Source organism: Crinia signifera, chromosome 6 (assembly GCF_055691185.1).
Source record: "Crinia signifera chromosome 6, ASM5569118v1, whole genome shotgun sequence".
In the NCBI taxonomy this organism is placed as follows: Eukaryota; Metazoa; Chordata; class Amphibia; order Anura; family Myobatrachidae; genus Crinia; species Crinia signifera.
Genome location: NC_139222.1, coordinates 238707639 through 238719724, shown reverse-complemented (window position 1 = coordinate 238719724; position 12086 = coordinate 238707639). Strand labels below are relative to the sequence as shown.

General features: G+C 42.4%; 1 protein-coding gene and 1 non-coding gene across 2 annotated transcripts in view; both read right to left on the bottom strand.

The window, feature by feature from the left end:
* REEP3 (receptor accessory protein 3) overlaps positions 1-12086 on the bottom strand; it is a 121539-nt gene that overhangs the window by 54621 nt on the left and 54832 nt on the right. The window contains exon 2 of the mRNA XM_083149160.1: positions 11227-11299. Coding sequence (XP_083005286.1) covers positions 11227-11299 — 73 coding nt within the window. The remainder of the gene's footprint in view (positions 1-11226; positions 11300-12086) is intronic.
* On the bottom strand, positions 1284-1474 carry LOC146012594 (U2 spliceosomal RNA). Its single transcript, XR_014445751.1, has one exon. It is a non-coding gene; the product is annotated as a U2 spliceosomal RNA (small nuclear RNA).

Below are 12086 nucleotides of genomic sequence, written 5' to 3'. Positions count from 1 at the left end.
GCAGTGGATTCATAACAGTTCTAGAAGGAAACTGCGTCTAACAAACCGCCTAATTTGTTCCTGCATTAACAATTTGTGCCCAAAATTTAGTTGGAGACTTATGCGCCCTACACACGGAGTGATATTCAGGCATTTTCTGAGAGATTTTACATTATTTCACTGAATAGCTTAGAGAATGCTGGAATATCGCTGTCTGTGTAGTCTACATAGTGATTTAAACGAATGGCCCCACTGGTTTATATCTGGTGCCTGTTAGTATCCGGCACATCGATGTGTGCGGAGTGATCATGTTGAGTGTTCTGAACGATCTTGCTACGTGTGTAGGGCCCAATGTGGATGATAACGACGGGTTCAGAACAGCAAATCATTTGCCAGTGTAAATCACACCGCTGATGTCACTTCTATTGATCTTTTGAGCCTGATGGAAGATAGGAATTTGGTACTCACCGTTAATTCCCTTTCTACGAATCCATAGGGGACACTGAAGTCACTACGCTGGGGATAGAGTGGTGCATTGGAGGAGTCGGCACTTTAAGAAATTGAAGTGTAGCATGGCTCCTCTCTCTCTATCCTCCCCTCAGACCTCTATTCACTTGCTCATAAATGTGTGAACAAAACACTTAACAAGGTTTTCATTCCAGAATGATCCAATATATACCCAGATGGAACCACATGGTTAACCGAACTGACCCCAAATTTCTGTGTAGTTTTCGTTATTATACAGTGCAGTTCCTATCCCGTACGGGTGCCAAGCAAGAACGTTGCAGCTGGGACAGAGCTAAGAGAGAGGGGGACACGGCTGATTGGCTGGCGGGGGTCACGTGGCACAGTAGGGGTGTCTGACTGTGGATGGCTGTGCACTCAGGTGTCGGCGGCAGCAGTAGTAGCCTGGATGGAGCGCAGATGGGAGCCGGTGAAGGGAAGAGATGCGGCCTGGGCAGAAAAGCACAGCATCGGGCGGAGTGGATGGGCTGACAGCGCTGTCTGTGTCAGTGGAGAGCGAATCCCCTTCCCGGAAGCGGGACGGTGGCTGTTGTGGTTATACATACCTAAGAGGGGGGGGGTCTTATTCTATCACTGAATCCCAAGGGGACGTGGAGGGGCAATTTACTCTGTACAGTCGCAGCCAGGCCCCTGTTACTAAGCCAATACTGCCACTTACATCATCTCTACATAGTATAAAAGAAAGTCCCCAAAGCACGGATTCTTCGCAAGTATCTTTGATGTCTTACCAATAAATGTACACATGCGAAGCAGGGACAGGTCGCTAGTTTTTTTTTTTAGGAAGGTGCACCGGTCCTGGAAGTACTGCAATACCAGGTCAATGCGTGGAGTGGACAGAGCAAGCTCTTCTTCCATCTCCCTGTTCTAAAAATCCATTTAATATATGGCCCCCAGATAGGGGGCGTATCAGATATTAAACTGATAAGAACAGATACTACACTTGATCTTAGCTAAAAGGCCGAGAAGCGATCGACAGGTAGTTAATAGCTATTAAAGATCAGACTTACTCATACCCTGTTTTAGGTACCGGGCAATATTTTCTTGCAAGACGCGTCTGCTTAGGGCACAGCAACTTTGCAATATAATGAATACCCCAATTTACTAAGTGGTATGCCCGTAATAAAATGTCGCACACAAGTTTTGTTTCATTTTTTTGTTCTCCTTTGTAGAATTCACTTTAAAAAATGATTGATTATAGAAAGCCAAGCAGCTAACACTAGCGGGAAGGCTAATTTTCACCTTACCATTGAGCTTCATTTACGCTAGTTTCCATGACAACCCAGAAACCAATGCATCAGCCTAGTTTCTGTATCCTGGCAAAATGTAATTTTATCATTTAAAAGAGGAGAAAAATATACCCGGTCTCCATGGAGAGATGTGCCAACATCATTTTCATTCGCCTATTTCCTCCTATAGGCTACAAAATCAATTTACTGTAAGCAAAGTCATGTCTTGAATGAATTGCTTCCACCTGCCTTAAATATCTACTAAGCAATGGAAATATCTGCTGCCTCTATGGCAAGGCATAAATCAAATGACGTGTTACTTACAACAGCATTTACCAAGCATTTTCATTCATTAGTAAGGCAACACCACTTGGCCTTGTGTCGTGAGCCTTCCAGCATCAAAAATAGGCACACGGAATCATGTTATAGATGGGAGCTTCTGGTGATAAACTAGATTATAGAGGTTAAAGTTCTATACAACATATATACGTTTCCAGTGCATTGGCTCTTTAGGAGGTCAAAAGTCTCTCCTGGGAGTCATACACTAGACTGGTATTCCCACAATGCAACTTTCATGACATGGTGGGTTTAAAAGGGCCTGCAACTAAAATGCCATTACAGCATACACTTATGTACCATATTAAGTCTGGGTGAAATGTTAACATGCTAACAATACTGGAATGAGATACAGTTCAAGGTAGGGACGGATATATTATTATGGTGATATTAATTAGGCATAAAAATTGCAAGTGACTGTCATAAAAAAAATAGTGCATGTAGTAAAATGCAAATACAATTAAAATGAATATTGATTTTAGGTTAGCGGTATATTCAAATATAACAATTCTCCCAGGTGTCATCGATAATGATTAAGATGCACTTGCAAAAGGGTGTGGCACTGACTGGACAGTATACTTATACCTGTATGAAACACCTACACACAAACACCTCCTTGGACAATCCAAACACCTTTTTGGATTGTGGGAGGAAACCGAAGTACTCGGAGTAAACACACGCAAGCACAGGGAGAATATATAATAGCCGTACAGAAGGCGGGGCTAAGAACCCTCGGTTCCTGTCCGAAAATACGCATCCGACCAAATCAACTAGAATAAAGGGCCATTGTGCTGATATTATTTAGCAGTTCCCTCGAAGCCCTGCGGAGATCGAGTGACTTCCTGTTGGTTCCAGTTGATAGATCTACAGTGTCTAGATCAGTGATTTTCAACCTTTTTACCTTGCGGCACACTAAATAGGACTTTAAAATTGCCAAGGCACACCATGAGATCCCCAAAGGGCAAAACACATTGGCCACCACAGGGAAAAAAAAAAACCTATTGGCCCCCACATTAAAAACAATCACACTGATCCCCACAGGTAACAAAAATAAAATACATTGGGCCTTTACATGAAAACAAGAGACCAGTAAATAACAGTTGAACTGGTGGTGGCTGTAAATGGGTTTGGGCATCTCTAGATCTGGGGGCACACTTGAGAACAGCTCAAGGCACACTAGTGTGCCATGGCACAGTGGTTGAAAAACACTGGTCTAGATAGATAGTCAGTAGGCCTCCCGAATAGGTCGACAGGGTCAAAAGGTCAACATGTAATATGTCAACACTTGTCAATGAACTCATGTCTACTTTTTCATATCGACATTTTGACCATGTCCACCTACTGCATGTCTATTTATTGCATTTCGACCTTTTGGGGTAAACCTATTGACTGTCTATTTAGACACTGTCTATCTAATAGCCGTTTCCTGTGACCTTAGTAACACATTAATAAGAAATAAGCTTTTGCTGAAGAGCACGAGATTGGCTGCATTGGACTAATCCGGTCACAGCACAATCCAATCTACTTTTTCTTTTAAACTTGGTGTCCGTATAAGAATATCCCATGTAAAGTATTTAGAAAGTCCCTCACGTGACGGAGATTAGTGTAGTGATTGCATTGTAGTAAGAGAGTATCATCTGAACACGTAAACATCATATGGGCAGCCGAGTCCTCATCCATCAGACAGACTGTCACAGATTCCTGACCTGGATTCAGAAACTATTTATATGTAAATGCAGTCTCTCTCTCTCTCTCTCTCTCTCTCTCTCTCTCTCTCTCTCTCTCTCTCCTCAGCTTTCACCAGGCACTTTACATTTCCCAGTTGTGCACCGATGCTATTTGTCTCCAAGAATGTGAGCCCTGATGGTTTCCTATGTCCCCTGGATTCTTTTCAAGATGCAGACTGTGAATTATTTACCCAGAGCATCCATTCTGCCCGAGATGGGCACTTCTGCATTTTCTAGCCAGACTGAAAGCTCGTGTGCCAGGCCACAATAAATGCTTGTAAAAAATAATTATGTAAAAAAAATAAGAGCTCATTGTGTGGAAGATGTGCTAATCTGACCTGCCTCGCCAGGGAAGTGCGCGGCTAATCCCCTGCTGTATAAAGAAAACAGACCACATCCCAATAAAACGTATTAACAGAATGCGAGCGGGCACCAGGATTTAAAAAGGGTTCTTTTTGTGTTGATATTAGGAGAAGAGAAAAGATATGTCCTTACAAGGTGCACCGAAGAAAAGAATAAAATTTAACTTTTATTATGTATAGCATAAAAGGCTGCGAAAAAATATAAAAAACACAATACTGACATACAAAGGTGGGGTTATACACAATTAAAACTAAGGTGGCAGGCAGATGTTGCTAACAATATTTATGTAATATATGGTGTCTTAAGTGTGTCACTTTTAAACAGTTAATGGCTACACCGTTTCTGTGCAGAAATGTGGGTCTGCAGAGCCCACACGTTGCTGCAAGAATTATGGGGTGCCAAGAGAGGGAGTGGGTCAAGTGACCTCTTAAAACTCAAGTATCCGTTGTGCTGCAATCAAAATTAAATGCACGTATATATGCACCCTTGAGGTACTAGGCAGGATGCCTCTAGTTTCTCTCAAATAGGGGCGTGCACTGTATATCCGAAGGTCACTCTACCAATATTCAGGGTATTCCTATGCCTATTAAACAGGCAAGGATATCCGCCCTGTGAGAGTGTCAGATACAGGTGCTCCCTCAGTGTGCGATATTGAGTCTGCACATAAAGTTAAATAAAGAGCACAGTTGCAGACAAGTCTCAGCCCTTAAAAGGACTGGTAAGACAAAGCTGCTAAGTGAGCACACAGTCAATCAAAATGCATGTAAGAAAAATAATAAAGAGCAACAATCTGCCTGCGCACCGCTAGCCGGCACGCGCTTCGCAGATTAGCTTACTCAGGGCCAACTGAGCTCAGCTACTGTGACTGTTTAAATACCTAAGGTCATTGCCTGTCATCCTATCAAATGGCACCATTAGAGGCGCGCCCCCGGAAGAAAACCCGGGGACGTGAACCAATCAGAGCTGCCATAGAGTGCCTCACCTCCAGACATTGTCCTGGAGGTGGGCGGCACGGTTGCCTAGGAGACCGGAATGCGTTTACAGCTTCCTTCCGGCTCCTCGTGTCAGCGATAAGGCGTTGATTGTTGCCTTAGCAACAGTATCAGTGTTGGCATGGTAATCCGTACGTGTGTACGTCACCTCCAGAGACGGTCTCGGAGGTGAGCGTGGTGGTTGCCCTGGAAACCGGAGTATACGTATACTCCACTTCCGGTTAGTGACGTCAGCAGGTGAAGCTAGCGGTCGTCATGGTAAGTGGGCGTATGTGCTAGCGTAGCAACATGAGAGAGTAGGCTTCTGGGTTGGCATGGCAACCTGTGACCGTAAACATCACGGCCCGGCCTGTTACTGGATGTCCTACTGATGTTATGTGCTCGCTCCCATTTGATATCTTAAGTGCCACGAAGATCGGAGTAGACCGCTGTCATTTTGTCATCTCGCAAAGTTGTATCGTATATCTGTCTGTTGTAATTCATCTGCATATGAGTTCATGTGTAAGGTGATGTCCTTACACGATTTAGAATATGGATTTGCAGTGTTTTGATAGGAGTCGACATCGCATACCGGAGGGAGACATTTGTGGATATCGGGTGCCTGGTGCATGTTCTTCCTGGCATATAGGGTCATGCGTTTAGTAGGTGGACTTCAAAAAATGATAAGGGTGGATTGGGATCCAGAGATCCACACTGGCAATCCTGATCTTAAGTTGACATGTTTACTTTTTGAAGGACTCGGGGTGCCCTTCTGTCGTGTATCAAAGCTGGTGATTGGAGATCCTACGGAAATGGCTATAAATAGATTCATTCTCTTGGGGGTATATCATACGTTCTGTTTGCCCACATAGTCTATTCAAGGTTGAAAAATAAAAAGATGGCATATTATGCAAAGTCATAGGAAGAGTGGATAGACAGGGTTAGTAAACCTAAATGTCACTCGGGGGTGGATGGTTGGTTATCTATCAACCAGAAGAACAATCCTAAGGTAAGTACGTATATATGTGTACTGACAGAATGGTGGTCCCTGAATGCACATCCCATGAATAATATCCTGAGATGTAGATATTGACTCCGGATGATTGTTATATATCTCTCATCTGTATCGAGAGAGTCCAGATGTTCAGCTGTGCCTTATGTGGTTAATGTTAATAAGAAAACTGTGTGTAGAGGTGCTTCTGGGTGTTAACCGTGGTTCCAAAATAGCCCCTGAATATGAGCAAATGGAAGATTAGTGAAAAATAATAATATATAGTGTCCTAGGGATAGTGCCCTAGATCCTAAACAAAAATAAGAAGTATGACCATTGTCATATTGGCCTATCGAATTAGAAGTGACTCACTGCGATATCGTCACTGATTGAATGGTGTGTACCTGTACGTGCGCCAGGTAAATAAATTGGAAAGAATCTAATGCAGACTTACTATAATAGTAGTCTAGAGGTGATAACAGGTGCAAAATATTAAACGAAACAAAAACACAAATGTGTGTGTAAAAACTGAGGGAGCACCTGTATCTGACACTCTCACAGGGCGGATATCCTTGCCTGTTTAATAGGCATAGGAATACCCTGAATATTGGTAGAGTGACCTTCGGATATACAGTGCACGCCCCTATTTGAGAGAAACTAGAGGCATCCTGCCTAGTACCTCAAGGGTGCATATATACATGCATTTAATTTTGATTGCAGCACAACGGATACTTGAGTTTTAAGAGGTCACTTGACCCACTCCCTCTCTTGGCACCCCATAATTCTTGCAGCAACGTGTGGGCTCTGCAGACCCACATTTCTGCACAGAAACGGTGTAGCCATTAACTGTTTAAAAGTGACACACTTAAGACACCATATATTACATAAATATTGTTAGCAACATCTGCCTGCCACCTTAGTTTTAATTGTGTATAACCCCACCTTTGTATGTCAGTATTGTGTTTTTTATATTTTTTCGCAGCCTTTTATGCTATACATAATAAAAGTTAAATTTTATTCTTTTCTTCGGTGCACCTTGTAAGGACATATCTTTTCTCTTCTCCAAATATTGTCTCCATTCTGTGTCCAAGGGTAGCACACCCCTATCAAGAAATATCGATATCCCAATATTCAGACTAAGGGGTCCTCCATTTAACTTATAGCAGTCTTGTGCGACTGACGAACCAAAAACCCCTCCTTCTTTTTGTGTTGTTCGCCGTCAAAATAGTTTTTAATGTATTATCCCACTCAAGCAAATGTTAAATTGTATTGTTCAAGACAATCCTGGATGTTATTTGGAAATGTTATTTTATTTTCATTAGCCATGGAAAACGAGACCAAAAAAAAAGGAGGCACAAATAGAACAAAAAAACCCCAAAGAATTCAAATTGCAGAGATATAAAATATGGTACATTATAACTATGGAAAGATATGCTTTATCCATGTCTGGTCGATGGATCCATGAGGTCTATATCACTAATCACATGGTCAACCACTAATGGTTGGATCACTAGCTCCCATTGCCTAGTACAGGACTTTTATTGTGCTGCTCCCACCCTATGGAATGCCCTTCCACGCACAATAAGACTCTCCACTAGCCTCCAAACCTTCAAGCGTTCCCTGAAAACTCACCTCTTCATATTTAAGTTCCACACGCATAACCCTCAGAGACACTTATTATATAGCCCTCTGAGGCATATATTATATAGCTTTTGTTCTGGACTTGCAACTTGGTGGGACTGCTATGCTATTACTGGTGCCTGTCTGTGTGTTTACTTCATATGTCCCTATAGAATGTAAGCTTGCAGCAGGGCTCTCCTACCTCCAAGTCTGTCTGTTGTTACCCAGTTTGTTTTATCAACGTCTACAATTGTAAAGCACAACGGAATCTGTACATTATATAAGAAACTATAAATAAATATAAAAAATAAAGCCAAAACACAGTAAAATAAATACCAAAAACTGCAATTCTTTTGGCTAAATAAAAATACCCGAATCAAACGATGTTGGAACTACATAATAAACAACAGAAAAGCCACAAACATTTCCTTCTACAATTGTGATAAACAGCTAAACTCGCCAACCTCATGTCTGTGAAGTCTTGAGAATACTGCAGCAGCTTTCCCTCAGACCCAACAAATGTACTGCCAAAATACTGGGACATGTCGGGATACGGGAAGCAATTTTGATCTAAAATTAGGAACCAAGGCCCAAAAGGGAGTTTTGCTCAATTATTACTGGCATAATCTGTTTCTCTTATATGCATTTTACGGTTGCCACAAGATTCATATGTGAGAGTTACACCATCTGGCTTCCTTATCCTTGGGAATCCTGTGTGCTCAATTATAAAAGAAGTCTACATATTCTGGCAGATAAGCATTAACCCCACCAGGGCCTCAACGGACCATAAATCCTACAAGGCCCATGCACAGTGGCATGTGCAATACATACATCACACACTTAGTAAGATTACTATCACGTGCAGCGCAACACAGGCTAAAAACTCAAAGATTATTCTACATGGGTTTAGGGGGGTATTCAATCACGAATCCGACTGTCAGGATGTTCCTGACAATCGAATTCATGGCCATTTTCGTCAGGTTTCGATTGTAACTCGACAGTCGGTATTCAATGTTCCAACTGTCGAGTGCCGGAATGCCTTGGTTTTGCCGGAAACAGACGCTAAATTGTCGGAATTGCCCACAAATTTGACAATTAGTTTTTTTCTTTCAAAAAAGTCAAACCTTAAAGCCTCCAATGCTGTCGAAACAGCAGCATTGAGTAGGCGCGTGCCGCTATTTCCGCTGGTGGAAGTAGCAGCACAGGCTGAGTAACCTTAATATGTAATACAAACACATCTGAATATGAAGAATTTTAAATGAATATGCAGATTTGAAAATCCACAAGCAAACACTGTGGGCACCTACGTAAGCTGACCGAAAATATGTTTAAAGCGGGGCCAGTTTAACATATGAGCTCAAAGGGCAGCTGCCCAAAGGCCCACCAATTGTAGGGACCTTTGATCTGGGGCGGATTGAGTTGTGTGCATCTGTCTCCTGAGCTTCTTGGAAGGCAGCAGTGAATGCTGCCTGGTCGTGAATGTAAATCACACCCAAAGAGAGCAACAGAGCAGCATTCTCTGCCTGCCCCTAGCCTGCAGCCAGACAGTGAATGGCTGTCAGCATGCTAATTGGTGGATGGGTGGGGCTATCCACCAATTAGAGTGCTGACATCCATTCACTGGCATAGGAACAAAGGAGGGGAATGTTATGATTTTTATTTGTTTACATTTTTTGACCGTGAATGGGTGTGGAGAGGCCCCAAATGCATTGCTTTGTCCAGGGCCTACAATGCTGTTAAGAGGGTCCTGATTTAAAGGTATGGGTTACACAATGTAGGAGGCATTTATAAGCATAATGTAAATGTAAAATGCTCACCAATTACTGACTAGTGAGAAAAGTAGTGATATCCTTGTCTAAATCCGAGATTTTTCATCTGAAACAGAGCATATACTCAGCAGCGTAATTAAAAAAGTAGCTCCCCAGCCCTAAAAAATTCTGGAGCGTAGCTCCACCCCCAGCACCCGCCCCTGTGTTTTAATTGGCCTACAGGCCAATCAGTCAACCAAAATGGATGACCATCGATAAAAATATCGATGGTCATCCATTGCATATTGTAACACCATTGATGGCCTGTTGCACTATTGCCATCAATGCCAATGGCAACGATGGCCATCCCTATCTGTGTGAGGATGCTCAGTGATCCGCCCCACGGGAGGTTCATGGGGCGAGTCACTGAGCGTCCTCACACAGACAGCCAGAGAGAGAAGTCTGCAGCAGCAGCAGCGAGTAAGTAAGGATTAGCAGAGCTCACACAGTGCTCCTGGCAGCCTATGTGAGCACGGTGACCCTGCGCCCCGGTGGCGCCTGCTCCCCCCTGCCACCACTAGGACTGCGGAGCCCTAGTTGCGCCACTGCATGTACTATGCATCCTTTTCTGTTGGAGCTACCTGTATATTTTGCTTAAGTTGATGTTTCTTTTATCAAATATTCCAAAAGTGTTGCAGCCACTGAATTCAGCACATGCCCCTTATAAAAAAAAAAAAAAAACAAGTGGCAAAAATATTTTTTTTCAGCAATTTTGAGCACCAAGATAATATTCTATCCAGTTGTTTTTTTGTCAATAAATTCCCCCACTAGATTAACAGATTGCTTTAAGCTTATGGGTGACCGGCTCAACAACAAGCTGTTCATTTGGCGGTAAGAAACAACTGAAAAATTGTACATATAGCTGATGTTTCTGTATTCTACACATGCAGTTTCTGTGACTAAAGCTGGGCCCAGCGCAATATTGGGAGTGACAGAGTCCGGTATCGATAATGACCCGCAGGAGCATGCATCGTTAATGATATATTGCTTACACACTAGACGCTATGCCCTAAAAATATCGTTACCGGTGGTGGTTATCGTGTACATCCTTTACTATATCATTCAATGTGTGTGCATCTTTAGCATGAAAAGATTAATACAGTTTTGAAGAATAAATTTAAAAAAAGAAGGTTTCCTTCCTCGTTTAAGAAAATCTCCCAAAATTGGGCAACTTACGATTGCGGATGCAGCCTACCGGGAGGTGGGGTTTGGGAGGTATTCAATTGTTTTTTGGTAGGGGACATCTGATTTTGCTCACATACCAATGAAGCCCAAGTAAACAAAATGCAAACATCACCACCTATACACAACATACAAAGATACTGTACCCAACAAAGCTACAATGGAACTTCACACATAACTCTATCACCCTAGGACATTTAAAATGATTGCCATTGTTCTCTTTAACCATTTAACAAATGTGTTAGAATCCAGCTATATCAGCCTCAGGTCCATTTTGACATTGCACAATGTATTTTGTACATTTTATATAAAACGGACACAACATCATTCCGTTCTATGATGGGGTTTAGAACATCTAGAAAAGGGAATCCAACCAGGGAAGGAGAAAAGAGACCCATTTGCAGAATGAGGTCCAGATCATGAAGAACAATTGTGACAATTTCAATTATCTCTACGTCTAGCGTTATAATGTCAGAGCCTTAGGCTGGTACTACTTACATATTCTTTCACATTTTTCGTCTTCACAGCCTTGTAAGAATTATAAGCCGGGTACAGCATGCCAAACACCAGCCTAAAGGGAAAAAAGGGACAATTAAAATCTCTTTATTAGTACCATAGATTGGATGTCAGTTAACATTTAAAACTGCACCTCCTATATGAAAGGACAGAGGGCCAGATGCACTAAGCTTCAAAATAGATAAAATGGAGAGTGATAAACAGCCAGCTCCTATCTGCCATGTCTCAGACTGGGTTTGAAAAATGACAGGTAGAAGCTGATTGGCTGGTTGTTTATCACGCTCCGTTTTATCACTTTTGAAGCTTAGTGCATCTAGCCCATATTCTGACAGGAACAAATACAAGGGTAGCTGGACATGGGTCATTAGGGCAATGGATATCAGGTTGGCGTGCATTGTGTCGACCGCTGAAGGTCAATATGGCTTAGTTCAACACATGAAATATGTCAACGTGGCTAAGGTCAAAAGGGTTGGAAGGTCAACACTAGCATTAGGTCAACAATGGGAATTGACTATCAAAAGGTCCATGTGAGTTTTTCATGTTTTTTGTTCCGTATGTCGACATGGACACAGTTAAAAAGGACAGCTGCGCTTGCCATGTTTCGGGCACACTAGTTTGTTCTCCCGCCAAGCAGTAGTGGGTGGTAGGGCTTAAAATACCGCCTGTTGCACATGCAGGCTCAAAAAATAAAAATAAAAAAAAGTGAAAAAATCATGTCGACCTTCCCATTAATCGACCTAATGCTTGTGTCACCCTCCCAACACTGTTGACCTTATTTCATATGTCGACCCAAATAGGATAGAGCTAATGACCGTATACCGGGTAGCCCGCATAATCGTACA